This window comes from Rhinatrema bivittatum, unplaced genomic scaffold (genome assembly GCF_901001135.1).
Source record: "Rhinatrema bivittatum unplaced genomic scaffold, aRhiBiv1.1, whole genome shotgun sequence".
In the NCBI taxonomy this organism is placed as follows: domain Eukaryota; kingdom Metazoa; phylum Chordata; class Amphibia; order Gymnophiona; family Rhinatrematidae; genus Rhinatrema; species Rhinatrema bivittatum.
In genome coordinates, this window is record NW_021820346.1 from 12,500 (window position 1) to 31,997 (window position 19,498).

Below are 19,498 nucleotides of genomic sequence, written 5' to 3' on the forward strand. Positions count from 1 at the left end.
TTTACCGCAGGCCCTAATTAGCATAATTTTATTTACTGTAATCGCGTGCACAGGACACTGGCCTGGGCGCGCGCCCGCTCTCCCAAGTTTCTTTCTGCATCGGCCTGTCACTGCAGTACTGAACCAGTGAACCCTGAGTAATCAGTCATTTTTTAAGATTTTTTTTTCTTTGACTGTTAGAAACCCCAGAATGGAAAATACAAATTTTCTTGTACGAGTGAGCTCTCTCTTAATGCCAGGGAGGGAGTTTGTGAGGGATCCGTTCACGAAAGAAGCTAGGGTGCAGTCAGAGGGGTCCCAGAAAGGGAATGAGTGTTCTTTTGATGCTTTCCCTATCCAGCTTGAGAAATATCGCCCTTGCCACTGGGCCAGGTCCACTACACCCTTTACTCAACCATTTTAGCCGATTTGGACTCGCAGAGGCTGGTGCTCATCTCCTAAACAGGCATCAGACACTGTCATTTTATGTGCCCCCAAGGTTTTCCTTGTTTTTTGGCAATAGGATGCTGGGAAAATTATTCTCTGCTCCTGCTCCTCTCAGAGAGACTTCAGATTGCCCCTTACCTGGTGCCCCTGGTATGCGGGTCAGTCTGCCCAGATTTTCTGCCTTGCGGACCATCACCTTGATGCGATTGGCCAGTGCTTGGTACTGCAGGAGAAGGAAGAGCTGTCCCAGGGACTTGGGATCAGAGAGTGAAGAACCCATAACATCCTGGGAACTGCGGCACTGAAACAAGATGGACAGAAGCTTATCCTACGGATGGCATCAACCTCGGAACCTCTCTGTTCCCCCACCCCCATCCCTGGGCATAAATAGCAGCAAATGGAGCCGAGGCAGGTTCCAGACGGGCTAAGAGCAGGTTGTCTGGCCCAGCTAAGTCGTTTACTGTCCTTCTATTTTATATTCACTACTCTATTTTTTTTCTCTCTCTCTCTCAACTTTTGGAAATGATTGACTCAAGAGGATCTTAAGAGTTCCTCTGCTGGTTTGACTTCTATAGCATTACAACTTGGTCAGAAGATAAAATCTTTAAATGTGAAATACATTCAATCAAGTACACCAATGAGCACCTTGATAGAAGATGAGGGTTAATAACTGAACTTCCTACAGAGAAATTCCTCCTACCGCCTGGGGTCAGATTTACAGCCTGTAACCTTTAGTGGTGCTCACACTGATGCAGGTCGCTAGGGACAGGCTGCTGTAGCAATACTTATTTTATAGTGCTACTGGACAAACAGCTCTGTACAAGGCTGATAACTACTTAGGTCCTGCCCCAAAGAGCTTACAAGCTAAGTGGATGCCTGAGGCAATGGGAGATAAAGTGACTTGGTCACAAGCAGAGTCGGTGGAAGATACAGGATTGGAACCCTGGTTTTCCTGGTTCCTGGCCCATTGCACCAACCATTAAGCCACTTCTGTTGGAATTTAACGCCCATCCCATATTAGTTTAGAATCTCCGGGGTTTCCTTCCTCCCTCCCAGCTGAGAAAATGTATTAGGATAGGAGGTCAAAAGCAATGATCTGACCAAACTGTCTCTAGACCCTGGAACGACCACTCCGCCTGGAGTTTCAGAAGGATATGAGCTAAAAGAAAGTAGAATATTGTTTGACCTTCCCTCTCACTTAAGATGGCGAACAGCATGAGGCACCTGTGGAAGCAGTGTAAAATAAAATGGTCACTCTCATGCATTTACAAATTCAGCTTTGCCCTTTTGTTTAAAGAAATTACTTTTTTCTTTTGCCCTGCTCCCATCCAATCAGATGCCTTAGGGGCTTCCTGGCACACCCTTCAATTGCATTATCAAGACTCCAAGGCATTACATAATGTCCGGCCCACAAAATAACCTCCGAATTAGCGTTAAAATACTAAACGGCTAGCAAAAAGCTAACCTCTGACCTTTTTTTTTAAACTTGATATTTATTGATTTCAAATTTATAAGAAGGAATACATCTTGCTTACAGTAAAAGACAAATGGTTATTCAATCCACAAAAGAAATAGATATAAGGAAAAAACAAATATATATGAGATACATATTATAAACCAGTCATCATCTGAAGTAATATTAGAAGGGGGGGGGAAGAGAAAATATAGGTGAAAGAAAGGAAAAATAGTAAGGAAACTGACTTAACATCACACAGGCAGAGATAAATCCAAATGGATCACCATCTAGACCTAATTATTCCCAAAAGAGGAAGCTAGAATACTCCTGGAATTGATAAAGGATTTAAGTTGTTCAGGCAAAAAAACACAAAGCAATCATTACGAGATCCGATAACCGATTTATGGGGATATCCGAGAACAAAGAGATCTCTGACCTTTTTGAGCTTGGTTTTGGTGGTGGAAAGCTCTGCTGTATCCGGAGGACTCCTCGGTGCTCCATTTGCCCTGTGCGCACGGGAACAGCACCTCACCCACGAAGGAGTCCCTCAAGCTGGGAAGCTCCCTCGTGTACACGGCAAAGCGCAGGGTGAATCCTCGCAGCTCCTCCAGGCTGTAGCTGCCGAACTGGAACTGCTCCCTGAACTCAGGGTTCAAGCTCTTCCTGCGCACAGACGTCCGCTGAGGCTCGATGAATTTGGGGAGCAAGTACACCTTGACGTAGGAGTCACAGCTGTTGCAAAACCTCCTGGACAGGTTGGACACGCCAATCACCGTTACTGAGAGAGTTGCCTTGGGCTGTGAGTAAGAGAGGGTAAAGTGAAGCAGGGGCCGCCGTTTGCCCTTCATGCTGGAAAGGTCACCTGGCACGGTGCGGGACTGGCGGACCAGAGACCTTAGTGTGGGGCTCACCAGTCTGCTGTGTTCGTCAAAAGCCACGCTGCCTCCACTCATAGTTCTGCGACGTTCTATAATCCGCTTGGGCTTGGTGGACAAGCTGAATTTTGGCGGGAAAAATGTTGGGTAAGGAGGCCCTGCTGTTGAAGCTGCTTTTTTCCGAGGTAAAAGAACTCGGTGAGCCATTAGGTCCTTCCAGAACCCCTCCGCCCATCGCCTCGTACTGCAGCTTGATCGGTACGATGCTCTGGCACGGCACAGCGCGGCTGAGATGTCCACGACTATGTGCTCTTGTGCTTGCGTCCTGCAGCCGCTTTCACCGTCGCTGGTCAAGTGACGCCTCTTGCTCCGACGCCAGCAAACGGCGCATCCCAGGAGGAGAGAGAAGCACAGGAGAGCCAGGCCACCCAAGAGGACCTGTAAATCCACTGAACATCGGAAATACGAATCGAATCACAAGACGGAAAGAGACAAAGAAAGAAAGAAATGTTACCATAAAATATCAGATACAGGCTTTCAAAGGTCACTGAGCACACAAGTTAGAAATGAGAGAAAAGACCAAAGACTCAGACCAGAAAAATTATATGCAATGGACACGACCCTCAGCAGTTACATAGCACGAGCAACATTAGTAAAGTTATTTGATAAGCATTTTAAATCCAGATGTTTTCTAGAAGTCTAATCTAAGTTTATAAAACTGGCTGAAATACCATCATAGGGACAGAGTACGTAGCATGGAATACAGACCGGAATCAAACACAAGGACATTTTATGGCAGAAGTTTCCAAAAGTCTATTCAAGATCCACTTTTGACTTACAATACCCTTCATAGGACCTGCCAAAAAATGGTTTCAAAATCTAAACCAAAAATTAAGTGGTTTTCTTTTTCCAGATTTTATCCCATATAACAATTTGCTTTGTACCACTATATTATTTTTCCCTTTCATTGTTCTACTGTTCTCTTCCACCCTCCCAGTTAACAAGTTTATTGTAAAGCACTATTGCATATGTTCATTAACAAGTTTATTGTAAAGTTTATTGTTTATTGTAAAGCACTGTTGCACATGTTCGTTCTATTTGGCACAGCTGCAATGTTTCTGGTAATTGTGAACCGATGTGAGGTTACTAAACAAATGTCGGTATATAAAAACTGCAAATAAATAAATAAATATTAAGCTGTGGGTTTAAAATTTCTTACAAGCTGCCTTCCAGGTCTGTTTTTTTCCCTCTTAAATTCTTTGAATGTCTGGTGGATTCTCCTATAACCCTTCAGTAGCCCATAATGGACTCAGACCCACAGTTTGAAAAGCCTCATTGGAGTTCTTTCTAATCATAAATCACGTTTGTACTCTGCAGACCTCCATAAGACAATATGATACAAAACCAAATAGAGCCAAGGTACCTATTTTATTCATTTTAGAAAAGCATTTTAGTTTACTTGACAACCAAGATATTACTGTGAATTAATACCAGCTACAATTGGGGGTAGGTCTAAAATGGAATTAAAATAACGTATTTACTTAGAACCTCAAAGTTTAGAAAAATCTTGGAGTAAAGTAAGGATGATACTCACTTAAGTCCAACCCCTGTGTAATAGCTCAGTAATGTACTGAGGAAGCTCAGAAGACTCCACGGTTGCAGGACTAAAGTTAGAAGCTGTTAAGGTTAGTGGTGGAATTGTCTTCTTTGATGACCTTGCTTTGATGCAGTGTTTGACTTCTAACAGAGGATGCACAAGAACTTTGGGAAATGCCTACAAAAGAGATTTTGAGTCATGTGCAGTTTTCTACAGTCTAGAGAGACATGTTTAAAAATCTATACATCACCAGCCAGGATATAGTCAATAACTCAATATTCTGGAAAAGCAAGATCAGCAATCTAATGTCATCGTACCCCTCACCAACAGAGGTGCTTAAGAGTTCCAATTCCTGGAGCAGAGAGATGCCCAGAAACTCAGGTCCTACTACTGGGAACGTCTAGGAGGTCAACTTGGTTATGCACTATTTTGATTTTTTTTTTTTTTTATCAGCTTGAGAACAGAAATTATAACAAATGTTAGACTTAGAAAAAGTAATTGTATCCTAATAGCCAAAAAAAAAAACACAGATCAGACAGAAAATTCTAACAGTTCAAACAAAAGCCAAAAGTATGTGAGACCCATACATTTTTTTTTGCGATAGTGAAGTTCAAGAGCAAACAAGCAGATACAAGTACCCCGGAATAATACTTCTGGATTTAATGAAATTTAACCAGCCAGGCAATTAAAATGCTGCAAATGGCCAGTCTTACACCATGTCTGGCAGTGAAGTTAGGGATCCAATACAACTTCAGGAGAAATCAGACTTCCTCGTCATCTAAGCAGGTGAGTCTACACAAGTGGGTTATGCACTCCAACCAGCAGATGGAGATCACGTCTCACTGATGTCACCTCCTATAGCCCTGCACAAACATCAGCTGCCAGTATTCTAGGTCTCCATGCTTGCTTACATGTGGACATAGGCCTGCCATGCTCCTAAGGTGATAGCGAGATCTCCCTCCTCAGTTGAGCATCCCGAGGATTTCAAAATTGGGAGACTTTGTGAGGTGAAGGTTGGTAGCCCTCTCCCTTCACATACAGCACATGCAATTCAGTTAAGGGTAAGGAAGCCGTGGGCTCAGCCCTCCTTTCTCTTCCCGGCTGTCAGTCTCCCTCTCCTTCCCTTGTTGGGACCCATGGGTGTCAAGCAAGTGGAGGAGGTGTGTTGCTGCTACGGGCTGGCCAAGAAAGTTAATTGGGAAAAAACAGCACAGCAATCTTGCACTTTGAGCAGGCATTTTACCTGACTGTGGGGGAGTTCAGCATTACTAGCGAGTGTTTCAGCAGCATTTTGAGACTGAAGTAGGAGCAGCGCAACAAGCAGCACGACAGATGCAAGGCAGGCGCCATTTCACCGATTACAGACTGCGCGTAGCAGAGTCAGATATGATGCCGGGCAGCCAGCGCAGGAAAAGGATCCCAATTTGTGCAGCCTATCATAGGAGGGTGGTCAACCCAAAATTATCCCTCACAGCTTGTGCCACAAGTGTTTGGAGAAGTGCCCTAAATGAATTTACCCCTGAAAAGGGATCATAGGCGCGGGTGCATGAGCCGGTGCAGTCTGTCACCCGGGGGAGGGGGATTTAGCTGATCCTTCCCTGGGGTAGAGGAGCTCACCCCTCCTCCATTACGGCTTATTACCTCGTGTACCCGTGGGGGTGGGTTCAGAACTGATTTTGCCCATCTCCCTGCTACCGGGTTTGAACCTTTCTGCCCTATCATGGATTGAATTTTTTTTAAGGGTCTGCAGTCCTTTTGCAAGGGCAGAAGAGGTCATGCTTAGGTTTTTGTGAGTGTGTGTGTTGGGGGGGGGGGTTCACCCCAATTCACCCTCCCTGTGGAGTGTCAAATACTGGATCCTCCCTCTTCTTCACCCATGCGAACTAAACAGTGGAAGGGACACAGGGAGGATGGAGGGAAGAAGATGAAGTGGACCGAGGTCTCTTGGGAGGAGTCTGGATTCCTCTACAGCGTACGCTGCAGATGTGGCATTGGAGGATGGTGAAATCCCTCCTGGATGTGGAGCCGCATAAAACTATGCTGCAGTTCGTTCATCGGGAAAGCTGTCCAGGCTGATAATGCAGATGCTAAAGGCGCTGGGATGTGATGGAGCAGCTCCAGAGACAACCAAGATGCAAAAGAAAGATCCTAGTATGGTCAGCTTGCAGACGCTAATTTTAAGAAGGATGGTCCTTGGCGGGTATTTACCCTATGGACCAGTTTCATTTTCCAAGAGGTGGACATGCTGGTGTGTTCAGTGACACAAAGAACCACCATTCTGGTGGAAGGTGGAGCAGTTCTGAAGGATGTCTATGATTGGAAGATGAGGCTATACTGAAACAGATCTGTGATGCGATGGCCATGAATCTGCAGATTTCCGCTGCTGTTGTATGGTAGAACAAGCCAGTCTGTGTTTGACCAAGGAGGCTCAGGAAGTACTGGGAGAGACTGGCCTTTATTTACAGTCAGGGATCACATTCCTGGTTGATGCCGGCTATGATCTGGCACATACAGCAGCTTGTGGATTGGCTTCAATGATAGCGATTAGACACCTACTTTAGCTGTGAAACTGGTTGGCTGATACCATTTCTAAATCAAATCTCATGAAGTAATCCTTCAAGGGTAACCTGTTGGGGATGAATTAGAAAAGATGGCGAATCAGTGGAGAGATTCCGTGGTTCCAGAGGCTAGGAAGTCAGCTCACTGCTTCTCCAACTCAAGAGGTAGTTTGCGACTCTTGCTGATTTCATCCGTCCAGAGTTTCTAGAAGTCAGAAGTCTTGATTCTTTGGGATATCCCAGTTATTTGGTCAAAGAAGCCTGGGAAGGATGGAAAGGATGGAAGGATGGAAACTCTGGTTACAGAGCTTTTCGTTTTTTGCAATGAAGTTTTGGGGTCTGCCTTTCGGTGCTGGAGATAGACAGCCTTCTATCTCAATTTTATCGGAAATGGATCCAACTCACTTCTGACCAATGGGTCTTGAGGTGGTAAGAGATGGATATGTGCTGGAGCTTATCCTATCACTTACAATGCTTTTATGGTTTCCTCATGCAACTCCATGGAAAAAAGAGCAGCCGTACATTCCACCTTGTAGCGGCTGATTGTTTTGAAGGCCATTGTGCAGGTTCTGAAGGAGCAGGAAGTTAAAGGATGTTATTCCATTTACTTTGTGGTTCCCAAAATGTAGGGAACCTTTGACCCCATTTTGGATTTGAAAGGAGTCAATCTATTTCTTTGGGTGACCCACTTCAGGATGGAGTCCTTGTGGTCAGTGATCATGGCATTTCAGAAGGAGGAAGGTTTCTCATGTCGCTCAATCTGATGGTCTATTTGCATATCCCAATCTGCAGGGAATACCAGTGATTTTTACGCATCGTAGTGCTAAGTCACCGCTTCCAAGTTCAGGCTTTACCGTTTGGCTTGGCCACAGCACCCAGAACCTTTCCAAGGTAATGATGGTGGTGTTTGCAGTTCTTTGCAGGGAAAGCATCTTAGTCCACGCATTTCTAGATGACTGGCTAATGAGGACCAAGTTGATGTCTCGCAGGGTGATCCAGCTATTGCAAGAGCTGGAATGAATAGTAAATTTAGCCAAGAGCAGGCTTACAACTCTCCAGACTCTGGAGTATTTAGGGGTCCAGTTCGAAATGACTCAGGGCAAAGTATTTCTCCCAGCATAGTGTATCCAGAAGATTTGAGAGCAAATCTGGCCCCTGCAGGCAATGGACCTTCTAATGGTGTGGGACTGAAGAAACAGCAAGGAAGGCTGTCTAACAAAGCCTTGGGGGCAGCAAAACAGATTAGCAGCCAGTTGTCCAAACTGGATTTCTTTATTGAGCAGTAACACGAATATGTAAACATGCCCGACACTGGCCGAGTTTCGCCCTCTTTCAATGGGGCTACATCAGGGGCTCAACTTGTATCGTGTTTTGATTAATAAATATCCAGGTCTTAAATAAGACTCTACAACAGCTGCCTCTCATTCACTCCCAAATGCACTGATATTCATGTGCCGATATTATTGAATGTGCTTGCGGTGGCAAGCGTCAATGGCAGCACCTCTATCCCGTGTTTTGTATGAACACGGGATAGAGGTGCTGCCACTGACGCTTGCCACCGCAAGCACATTCAATAATATCGGCACATGAATATCAGTGCATTTGGGAGTGAATGAGCAGGGGGACACCACTGCCCGTACATGTTTTCCAAAGTCTGTTTAATAATCAGCTGATTATAACTTCCTACACAATAGCCAAAATAATTAATCTATCACTTAGCAAAGGAGTAATGCCAGACTCACTTAAAAGTGCAATAATAAAACCAATACTGAAAAAGAAAAACAGTGGCCCAAATGTCTTAAGTATCTATAGACCTGTTTCAAACTTACCTATGCTTGCTAAATTAATAGAAAAAGCGGTACAAAAGCAACTAGCTGAACATCTAGACAACATTAACATACTCTACCCTCGCAACATGGCTTCAGAAAACACTATAGCACCGAAACATTACTAATCTCTCTAACAGATAATGTACTACACGATTGACGCGGAAAACACTACATTATGATATTATTAGATCTGTCAGCAGCATTTGACATAGTAAACCATAGCATACTACTGAAAAGGTTAGAAGAAATAATTACAAAACAAAACAATTTAATGGTTCAAATCCTACCTTAACAATAGATCTTTTCAGGTACAGAAAAAAACACAATATCAGATCAGACTAAATCGAACTAAAGACAGGGGTCCCCCAGGGTTCAGCACTTTCGGCGACTCTATTTAACATTTACATGCTCCCCTCTGCCACCTGCTGGCAGGACTAGGTATCACACATTACATATATGCTGATGACATTCTGCTAATTCTACCAGTAGAAGAAACAATTGAAAAGACATTAAACTTGGTAATGCTGTACCTAGATATAATAAAACAGCTACTAAACCAAATGGAACTAGTAATTAATATTGAAAAAACAGAATTTATACATCTTGAACGAAAAAACATTGAAATAATTCAGAATCCTATCAAACTTAAAAATGACAAAACAGTGGAGCTAACTGAGAAAGCTCGAAACTTAGGAGTAATAATATACACGGAACTCAGCCTTAAGCAACACATATCACTAAAAGTTAGAGAAGGCTACGCCAAATTAATGGTCCTTAGGAGACTAAAACCCTTATTAACTCAAGCACACTTTTGAACAGTTCTGCACAGACTATTGTAACACACTTTTCCTAGGATTACCATAAGCAACACTAAGACCACTACAAATACTACAGAACTCGACTGCCAGACTACTTACTGGAAAAAGCAGAAGGGATCATATCACTCAAAACTTGTCGAATTACACTGGCTCCAAAGAACAAAGAGTGCAATTTAAAACGCTATGCACAATTCATAAACTAATCAATGACGAAAATGCTGATTGGCTAAACACTGCACTACGATTGCATGTCCCCCAGAGAATCTCAGATCAGCCAATAAAGCTCTACTAACCATACCCTCGGTCAAAACAGCAAAACTGACCCAAGTTAGAGAGAGCACTATCTTTAGCAGGTCCATATTATGGAACACAATGCCACTCGAAATAAGATTAATGAAAGATTTAAAACTCTTCAAAAAAAAGTTTAAAAACATGGCTCTTCAAAAAAGGCTTTCACAGTGAGGTCGATGAGTAAGAACACCTACACACAGTTGAAAGTCACCTAAAAGCGTAATTGCTTACTTTATTATATTTTATCATAATTAAGTATTAATTTAAAAGAAGGACAGTATAAAACGTATATGATTATCCTATTACTCATATAAATGGAAATTCCAATCCACTTTCCATATAGAGTATATTATTGAAACATGTAACCGAAAAATTTATTGGCACCCTCTAGATAATTTATAAACCAAACTTATTTCGTGCCTAATTGTGAACCGTTGTGATGGTGCATTACTAAACGACGATATAGAAAAGTTTTAAAATAAATAAATAAATAGCATGCACTGAAAACAAAAAAGACAAAATTAATCAAAATAAAAAAGGAAACAAAATACAAACCTTTTTTGTGCTTCCAGACCCCTAGAGTTCACGGCACTGAACTGAATCATTGCTTGTCAGAACTAGACAGTCAGCTGTCACTGCTTACCCTAAAAAAAAAAAAAATACACCAAAGCTGATTTTGAGTCACACAATTTATAACGACCTTGAATCTTCCCAGTTTGAAGTGTGACCTTGAATTTTCCCAGTTTGAAGTGTAAAGTGCTGACCTTAAAATGCAATTTACCATATCACCATTGAGCTTTTCAGTCATGGGGCAGAGTTAAAGAGAGGGCTATTTTCAAAAGCATGTGATGTATGTTTTTATTATGTTATTAATTAATTAATGTAGTATGTATAACAACTCGTTGTTTAATTATGCTTCCATGCTTTTGGAGACCATTAAAGACCTGGCTGTTCCAAGCTGCTTTTGACTGTTAAAACTGAGATATCTGTGCTTGTGCTATGCCAGCTGTTGTAGGGAACTTGGGTACTCGAGACCTTTATGTGGGGAACTTAGGTTCCTGATACTTATTAAGGTCTTTAACAGAACAAGGGGTGGGAGATGATTTGTTGAAATGCAGTCATGCATTGGCAGATATTAGGTGAACCAAGGAGTTCTGGTGTTATAATACATGCCTGGGTGCTGTAGGGGGAGTGGTTTTTGTTTAAATTCGATTGTGTCTGCCATGATATTTTGGTATACTGGCTTCAGGCTGCTGGCATCACAGATCGAGTGCTTAATTGGTTTACATCCTCTCTCAAAGGAGAAGAACAGTGAGTTCAGTTGGATCCAGATCATTCCTTTTGGCCCCGTAAGGATGCATTTTGCAAGCACTGGGAGTGTTTTATTTCCTGTACACGGGTATTCTTAGAGAGGAGGCCAGACTTGTTCCCATTGCCTGATTTCAGGATTGTTTGACCCAAATTAGGTCCCGACTGGGAAAGAATGGTCTTGTGCTTAATATTCAGAAAAGCAAAGTATTGTGGGTAGGCAGGGCCGGTGTATTTGAGGAAATCAGCTCGATTTCTTGTGAAGGTAAAACTATAACCATCCTCCATGAGGTACGCAGTCTTGGAAGCCTTCTAGATTCTGCATTGGACTATGAATTCCCATATTTGTCACTTGTCCAAAGTGTGTTTTGTTTTTTTTAAGCTAAAGATGTGAAGATCTCTTCAGCCATTGTTACCAGCTTTTGTTCAGAACTGTTTTGCAATCACGAGTCCTAGGGCATTTAGATTATTGTGCCACCTTATTATTAGGGCTTCCTGATAAGTTTTTAAAAATACTCCATCCAGGACAAATTATTACAGGTTGCCCTGGCTAAAGAGTTATAGACTAAAACAGACCCATGTTAAAGCTTTTGTCCATGGCAGCACCAGTGTTGTGAAATGCTAGTCCTGAGCAGTTAAGGAATGAGCCAGACCTATGCAGTTTTAGACGTCAACTGAAAACGTTATTATTTGAAGCGGCACATGGAGGAATTGTATTTTGCTTTAAATCATGTATTAGTTTTGTAATGGTTTTAATTATTATTTTATGCATTTTATGACTGTTGTGTAATCCACACCGAACGGATATGTATATTGGAAGCTGTGTAATATTTATTATTTATTTATTTATTTTATTTTTTATAACTATTTCAAAACCTTTCATAAATAAATACATACATATATACATAAATAGATACTTTTGTTGGGGAGGGGGGGGAGGATACTTGTTTTGTATACTGTGTGGAATATGTTAGCAGATATTAGATAATATGTGGCAAGATTCATGTTATGCCCCAGATTTATGATATACTATGCAGTGAGCACATATAGCGAAAAGGCATGTTCTAAATGTTTTAAATATATGTGCAGAGATCGTAAGAATAGGAACACAGACAACTCACTTAGCAATCAGTAAATAAAACTCTCCTCGCTCCTAAACCAAAAATCCACCTCCATTCCTGAGTGCAGTATCCACCCCTTGACCAAGAGCAGTGGGAATTTTCATTAAGAGGAAAAAAAAAAAAAAGGTTTGAGGTCAGGCCCAGCAGCAGCCTCCACCTTTCAATCCGGTTTCAGGGGCGGAAGGAAGCAAAGTCCCAAAAGGTTCAGGAGTGTGTGAAAGTGCTTGTTTGTTAGTTTATTTATTTTATTTATTTATTTCTTTTGTATACCGACATTCGATCGAGATATCACATCGGTTTCCAGAAAACAGGTTGAATAGAGCCGGAACTGCCCTATTTTACATTGTAACAGAGAACAGTTGATTAACAATAAATATAAGGAACATTGTAACATATGAATAAAATTAAAATTAAATATTAGATGTGGGTATATAGAAATGGCATATAGCCTATATAGCCTATATAGTTCTGTCTCTCTCTGGGTCTATAAGGGTTTGTGATAACTTGGGCGATAGTGGCTTGGAAGCAGCCAGATGGAATAAGGAGGCAGTCGCTGGCTGTTTCCCTTTTGTGCAATGTGTCTACAGTGAAAAAAAAATGCAGAGGAAAGCAAAACAAACAAATGATGTAGCTCACCTTAACTCGGGTAACACACAGTCCTCAAACATAGCAGGTTTTCTCATACAGTGACTTCCTGCCTGTTTAAATCTTCCAGTGCAGGAGTTCTTTAAACTCTAGTGAGGAGCTCCCTCCCTTCTCTCAGAATTCCCTGTGGATTTGAATTTTAAGGAGGCCCGGGAGAGAGAGCTGTGCCCAGTCCTTTAAGGTAGTCTGAGAGAGTTTTCTATATACTCCCTCACAGGGTTTAGCAAGGGGCAGAGGAAAATGGGTGGGTGTGTGAGGGGTGAGAATATCAGGGGAGTGAGTGGAATGAGGGCGGGTAGGGAGGATAAGTGAGAAGACTGGGGGAGGAGCAGAGAAGAGAGCTGGAGGTTTTGTAGAAATATCAGGAGAGCAGAGGAGAAGGGTAGTGCCAGCGGGAGTGGGAAGCTGAGGGGTAGCAGCCAAGTGAGGCCATGGGGTTGAAGAGGGGACAGGAGATATTATGCTAGATAGCCTCTCCTCTACTAGCCAAGCCTTCAGCAAAGACCTGCAGAGAACTAAGCAATGTAGCATTCTCTATAGCAGATAAGCATTAAATCAGATGGCAAGCTACAGGAAGCAGTCAGTGCTAGGAAGCAGCCACAGTGGCAGGCAGGTAATTACTCTCTTACTGAATAAAATCTAAATTGTTATAAAGCCTTTGACTCTATCTCAGTGGTTCTCAACCCTGTCCTGGGGACCCCCCCAGCCAGTCGGGTTTTCAGGATACCCACAATGAATATGCATGAGAGAAAATTTGCATACACTGCCTCCATAACATGCAAATTTTCTCTCATGCATATTCATTGTGGATATCCTGAAAACCCGACTGGCTGGGGGGGGGTCCCCAGGACAGGGTTGAGAACCACTGCTCTATCTAGATTTTGGCACATAAATAGGAGAGACCCAGCCAGAAGGGGGTGTGGAGTTGGAGCCAGAGGAGAAATAGAAAGGGAAAAAAGAGAAGGGAAGTGGGAAGAGATAGTAAAGGACCCACCAGAGGTGGCTTCATGAGTAAGAGGTTGCAACTCTCAAGAGCAGGGGTGAGCAATTCCGGTCCGCGAGAGCTGCAAACCAGTCGGGTTTTCAGGATATCCTTAATGAATATGCATGAGACAGACCTGCATACACACTGCCTCAGTTGTATGCAAATCTATTTCATGCATATTCATTAGGGGTATCCTGAAAACCCAACTGGTTTGCAGCCAGCGAGGACCGGACTTGCCCACCCCTGCTCAAGAGCCTAGGCAGCATTTAAGGGCACTGTGCTTTTCCCTCATGGAGAATGAGCTCCTGATGGAGAAGATAATGGGGAACTACAGTGTGCTGTATGGATCCAGCAGAAATCAAAGGACCACATCTGGCAAACCATAGACTGGCTCATTACCAACACTGGATAAAACAATAGAGCATGTCAGCCCAAGGCCATCAAGGCCAACGTCAAGAATAAGATTGCAATCATAAACACCCATTGCCACTGGAGTGAAGGAAGAGGGCATGTCCATTCTAACTTACCTACATGAAGGAGTGATTGCAGGGTACATTGGCCTCCGATATTGTGGAGGTGCTGCCTCTTGATCTGCATATAGCTTCAGTTTAAGCAGGTAAGGCTTGCCACACAAAAGCACATGTTTCAGAGACTACCAAGTTTTGGGAGTAGGTAAATGGGGGTCATAGTGGGTGAAAGGAGGGGAGTAGGGTTTACAATAGAGACAGGTCAATGAAAAGGAATCCTACCTATAATGGTATTCACATGCTCCTATTTTTCCTCAGGTTCCAGTAGACAGGCCCCAGAGTCTGAGTCACAACCTGTGGCTCAACCAGAGATCAAGAAAGAGTCCAAACTGCAGATGACTAAGAAGGTGCAGTTGGGTCTCATGCACAGGACATCTCCCAACTGGAAGACAAGCAAAATGACTTGGAGATTTGGGCACCTTCCCACAACTCTACAAATGACAACTAAACAGGGAAGACTGAACCCAGTGAGAAGCTGTTTGAAGCCTGCCGATGCCAGCACCAAGACCACTGCAGTAGAGATGGGGGGGGGGGGGGTATAGAGATTAGAGATCCATTCCCAGCCCCCGCTGCAGATGTTGTCACAGCCTTCTACACCAAAGCTAGTGGTTCTCCATATGCTGCAGGAGGATGTGCACTGCCCTTGAGGACCATGGAAAGTTTCCGGATTGAGTTCATCTACCTGCAGTAATTCATCCAGTACCAGACTTGTTGACAAGGCAGGGCCTGAACAGGTTTGACAGCCATCATCAGCAACTTAAATGCCACCCTTCTCCAGGCCATCCACATCTGGTAGCAGGCATCCAACAGCACTACCTCCACTGCTGGTACTCTAAGAGACAGTCCTCAACCCTCTGAAGCAGAGAAGAGGCAGAGCCAGGAGCCAGCTCTGTGGCAACAGACCACTATAAAAGGACTCAAGGACTTGTGAGTATGTCAGATATCTGCAAAGGAAGGCCTTGCTGAAGGTCCTATGTGCCAGATGGAAGCTGCCTTGCCAAGGGAGGCCTGACTGAAGACAATGTGGCAAAGAGAATACTTACCATAGACAATGGTGGTCAGAAGGAAGGTGCTGCCCTGTGTTGCTCAAAGTCATCAAGAAAAGCTGTCCTGCCAGTTTCCAAAAGATTACAAGCTGCTTGTTCTGGGATGGATGGCCTCTGGTGCTGGGTGTGCCATGTGGAAGAACAGGGATGCTGCGACTTCCCTTCAGAGCATCCAGCCTTCCCAAACATTTTGTAGCATCTGTCTGTACCAGGCTGCCATGGCCAAACTGCCTACCATTCCTGGGAGCTGCTGTTCTCAGAGTGCCTTCTTCCATTGGTGTTCATGTTTTGGTGGTTAGCCTTGCCTCATCCTCCTGCAGTGACTATCCACCGAGGGCTGATCTCCCAATGCCTGCTGATCCTTCCAATGGCTGTGCTTTCTGTCTTGTATTGCTATTAGACCTTAGACCCTGCCTGCCTTAGGCCTCTGGAATAGGAACCTATGGACTCTTTAAGAGGCTTCGGCTTCTGCAGTACTTGCCTCTGAACTGTAGCTTTCTGGTGCTTTTAACGTACTCTGCACTGCAGCATTGCTACTCCAGGGTGTGATTTCTTGGCTTGCGTTTAAAAGGTAAGAAAACATTATTAGCGTGTTGACTGTAGCTCATCACTTTCCCTGTGTCTATTGTTTATTTAGGTTGTTTTGCTCAGAAGTCTTAAGCAATGTACCCTTTAATTTGTGCCAATAAAACTCTCTGATGTTTTGCCCAAATGTATACTTTAGGATGAATAACTGGACAGCTTTAAACTTTCTTCTTCCTTTCCATCCCCCACTTTCCGAGCCTCTAGTTTTCCTGGCTCCAGTATCTCTTAGCACTCAGAGGCATTAGCTTGGCCTTTTTATGGAAAAGGTACACTGGTGCCAGTATTGGGAGATCTAGTGTATGTGCAAGTGAAGACCCATGTACCCTCTGAGTACCAGGGTATTCCCTGATTGCTCCCAACCCCCATTCCTAAATTAGAGCCCACAATGAGAATCCCTACGGCCTAACTCCCATTCCTTGCCTTTATCTAGATATTGTCTTCTTTAGAAGGTGGTGTGCAACTAACACAATAAGTGTTGACAAGGCTCCTTTTAACATTTTGCTTGAGGGAGGATCTTGCCAGCACCAACACTAAGGCTATTCGGCGTGTTCCCACTGATCGAAAGGGTTTTTCATGCTCCTTCCATGCCATGTTATCTCCCCCGACTCTACATTTGTTTCACTGCCTTGGGCAGTTTGGACTTCTACCTGTGGAAACTAAGGTCAGGTTCCTTTATATAAGCCCCGCACATCTGGAAGGGTAATCCCTGAAGCCTTTTACGTCATGAAGGAATGTGACGGTATCAGGTAAAAGAAATTCACAAATGTACACCTGGGTACCTGAATCAGTAAGGTTCTCTCCCTGTCTTATTTCTAATTAAATTATTACCCCCATCCTTTCAGTCTCTTAGGATTGCCCAGAATGGCTTACAGCAGATTTCACAGTATATATATTCAAATACAATTCTTAAAATACTATCCATACCATATAAAGCATAAAAAAAAACCCCAATTGATGAAACATTACATCTATTTGATCCACATTGCCTAGGTTTATGGGAAAAATGCTTCATGAATCAAGTCTACAGTATCTAAGATGTGAGCCATTGTGGAGGCTAAGCCAGTCGGAGAAATCATTGGGGATTCGGAGTAGTCATGGAATCGTCTTGCATGTAAAAAAAAATGTAATCTAAAAAGAGATGCCTATATACATGAACTCCAACAAAAGAGTACACATCAGTCCCATCCTTCAGAACCTCCACTGGTTACCCATCAAATCCAGGATTACCTTCAAAGTTCTCATGATGATGCACAAAGCCATTCACAACCTCACCCCCCTCAATCTAAGCATCCAACTGTGTCCTCATACATCGGACAGACCTATCAGAAGAGCATATAAAGGCACACTGTATGCACCCCCCCCCCCAGCAAAACCTCCTTAAGGAAGCGCGCCTTATCCACAGCAGGTCCACCTCAATGGAATGCGCTCCCCCAGGACCTCCACCAAGAACCTTGCCCATTGGTATTCAAAAAAAACAACCCAAAACTTAAAACTTGGCTCTTCAGCCAAGCTTTCCCGGAAATATAACACTCCCTTATGCCAAGATTGGCAGGGTCATCCCTGACTTTACGTTCTAGTCTTCCCAGATCTTTCCTTGGATCCTCCCCAGAGTGTTTCCACTCAATGGCCCAATCCCTCTACTTCTGACTGCCCACTAGTATGTTCAGATCACCCCTATTCGGAACCTACTCAATATTGTATTTAAGTCCTCTTATGTTAACCTGTACATAAGTTGTTCTCAAATGCATTTAAATGTTCTCTTTTAACTTGAATGCAAAGTTGTGAGCGTATTACATGGCATGCTACCGGTTTTCACATTCTCTGTAATCAATGTGCGTGCTCAAAGTTGATTTTAGTGAAGATATCTATAGTTCCCTGTTCCCAGTTACTTATACAACCTGTTCCTTGTATCGCTCCCGGGCGACCTTTTTTTAGTTTCATTGTAAACCGGTGTGATTTGTATTTTCTACAGGAACGTCGGTATGAAAAAGTTAAAAATAAATAAAATAAATAAATCAGTAAGTGGGGCTAAATAATGTTACAGTATATAAGGGGCTGCTTTCCTCCTTCCAGTCAGAAGGGATTGTGCCAGAGGAAGGGTGGGGTGGGGAAGAATGTGGATGATTGTGCCAGATGTGTGTGTGGGGGGCACTACATCCCCCTAAGATTGTATTTATTTATTATTTTATTTATTATTTATTATTTTTTATTATTTATTATAAGCCCTATACAATTGGAGATCTTGTTGTGCTGCAGCCTTTGCCTACCTTCAGAGTCATTGAGATCCAGATATCTTCTTCCACTTGCTCTTCATTGAGAACCTGAGCAACCCCATAATTGGGGACCATGCAGGCTTATTATAATGGTGACCTACGTGTATCTTGTCATAACACTGGCAAAAACTATATGTGGGCTTTCAGCAGGAAAAGCATTACCATCTGATTTCTCCACAACAGTCTGGTGACACTGCGGCTTGGTCCACCACTGCTTCTTTGTCAGAAATACCCCTGCTTATGTCATAGCTAAACTTTCACTGAAAGTCATTCCACTTTCTGCCACCCACAGACGGACTGGGTAACCACGTGCACTATATGAGTGGAGCCCCGTTTCATGTAGGGAGTCTGGAATTTTATTTAAATTATTGGGTCTCCAGCAATGGAGATTAAACCTCCAGGCGCCATGGACTTTGACTCCACTGTCACAATGGTGTATGGAAGATCCCTATGCTCCTGCTCTCCCCTCCACCACACAATCGTCACCTTACCTGGGAACTCTCCAGGAGGCGCAGGGAATTTGCATCAATTGCCAGGTCTCCAGGGAAAGACTAAAAAGATCCAGGCCTCTCTGTTTACTGCTCCAGCTGCTCCCCTTCAGTAAGCCTGCAGGAATGGGGGGAGAAGAGTTTACTTAATTTTAACTGCCTTTCTAACAAAAAGAAAGCAGAATGGTGAACAGTAAAATTAATATACACAATGAAAATATAAGGGGGGAAAAAAATGTCTGGAGAATACATGCTACAGGTAGCATGTGAGGAGAAACTGGAGAGGGGATGCAGTACACCCAAGCTCAGCCTGCAGCGGTGATTCCAGGCCTTGGAAAGCACTCGGCTGAGGGCAGAGTGAGGCAGCCGCATGATATGTTTTGTCAGAGTTGCTACATCCGTGAAACCCCTCTTCTCAAGTCACTGCATTAGCTCCCTGTCTGTTTCAGCGCACAAGTCAAGCTCCTCTTACTCACCTACAAGAGCCGTCACTCTGCAGCTCCTCACTACCTCTCCTCCTTATCTCAACCTACACCCATCCTCCTGAACTCCACTCACCAGGCAAAGCTCTCCTATCTATGCCCATCTCCTATACCGCTAACTCCCAACTGCGTGCTTTCCACCTGGCTGCACTCCTGAGCTGGTGCCTCATTGCCTAAAACCCCACATT

General features: G+C 43.5%; 1 protein-coding gene across 1 annotated transcript; it reads right to left on the minus strand.

Moving 5' to 3' along the window:
• Window positions 1-463: 463 nt before the first annotated feature.
• Window positions 464-2,964, minus strand: LOC115081550 (synaptotagmin-2-like). Its single transcript, XM_029585983.1, is given in 3 exon segments — window positions 464-727; window positions 2,319-2,361; window positions 2,363-2,964. Coding segments are annotated over 3 exon segments (909 nt in total).
• Window positions 2,965-19,498: the final 16,534 nt, after the last annotated feature.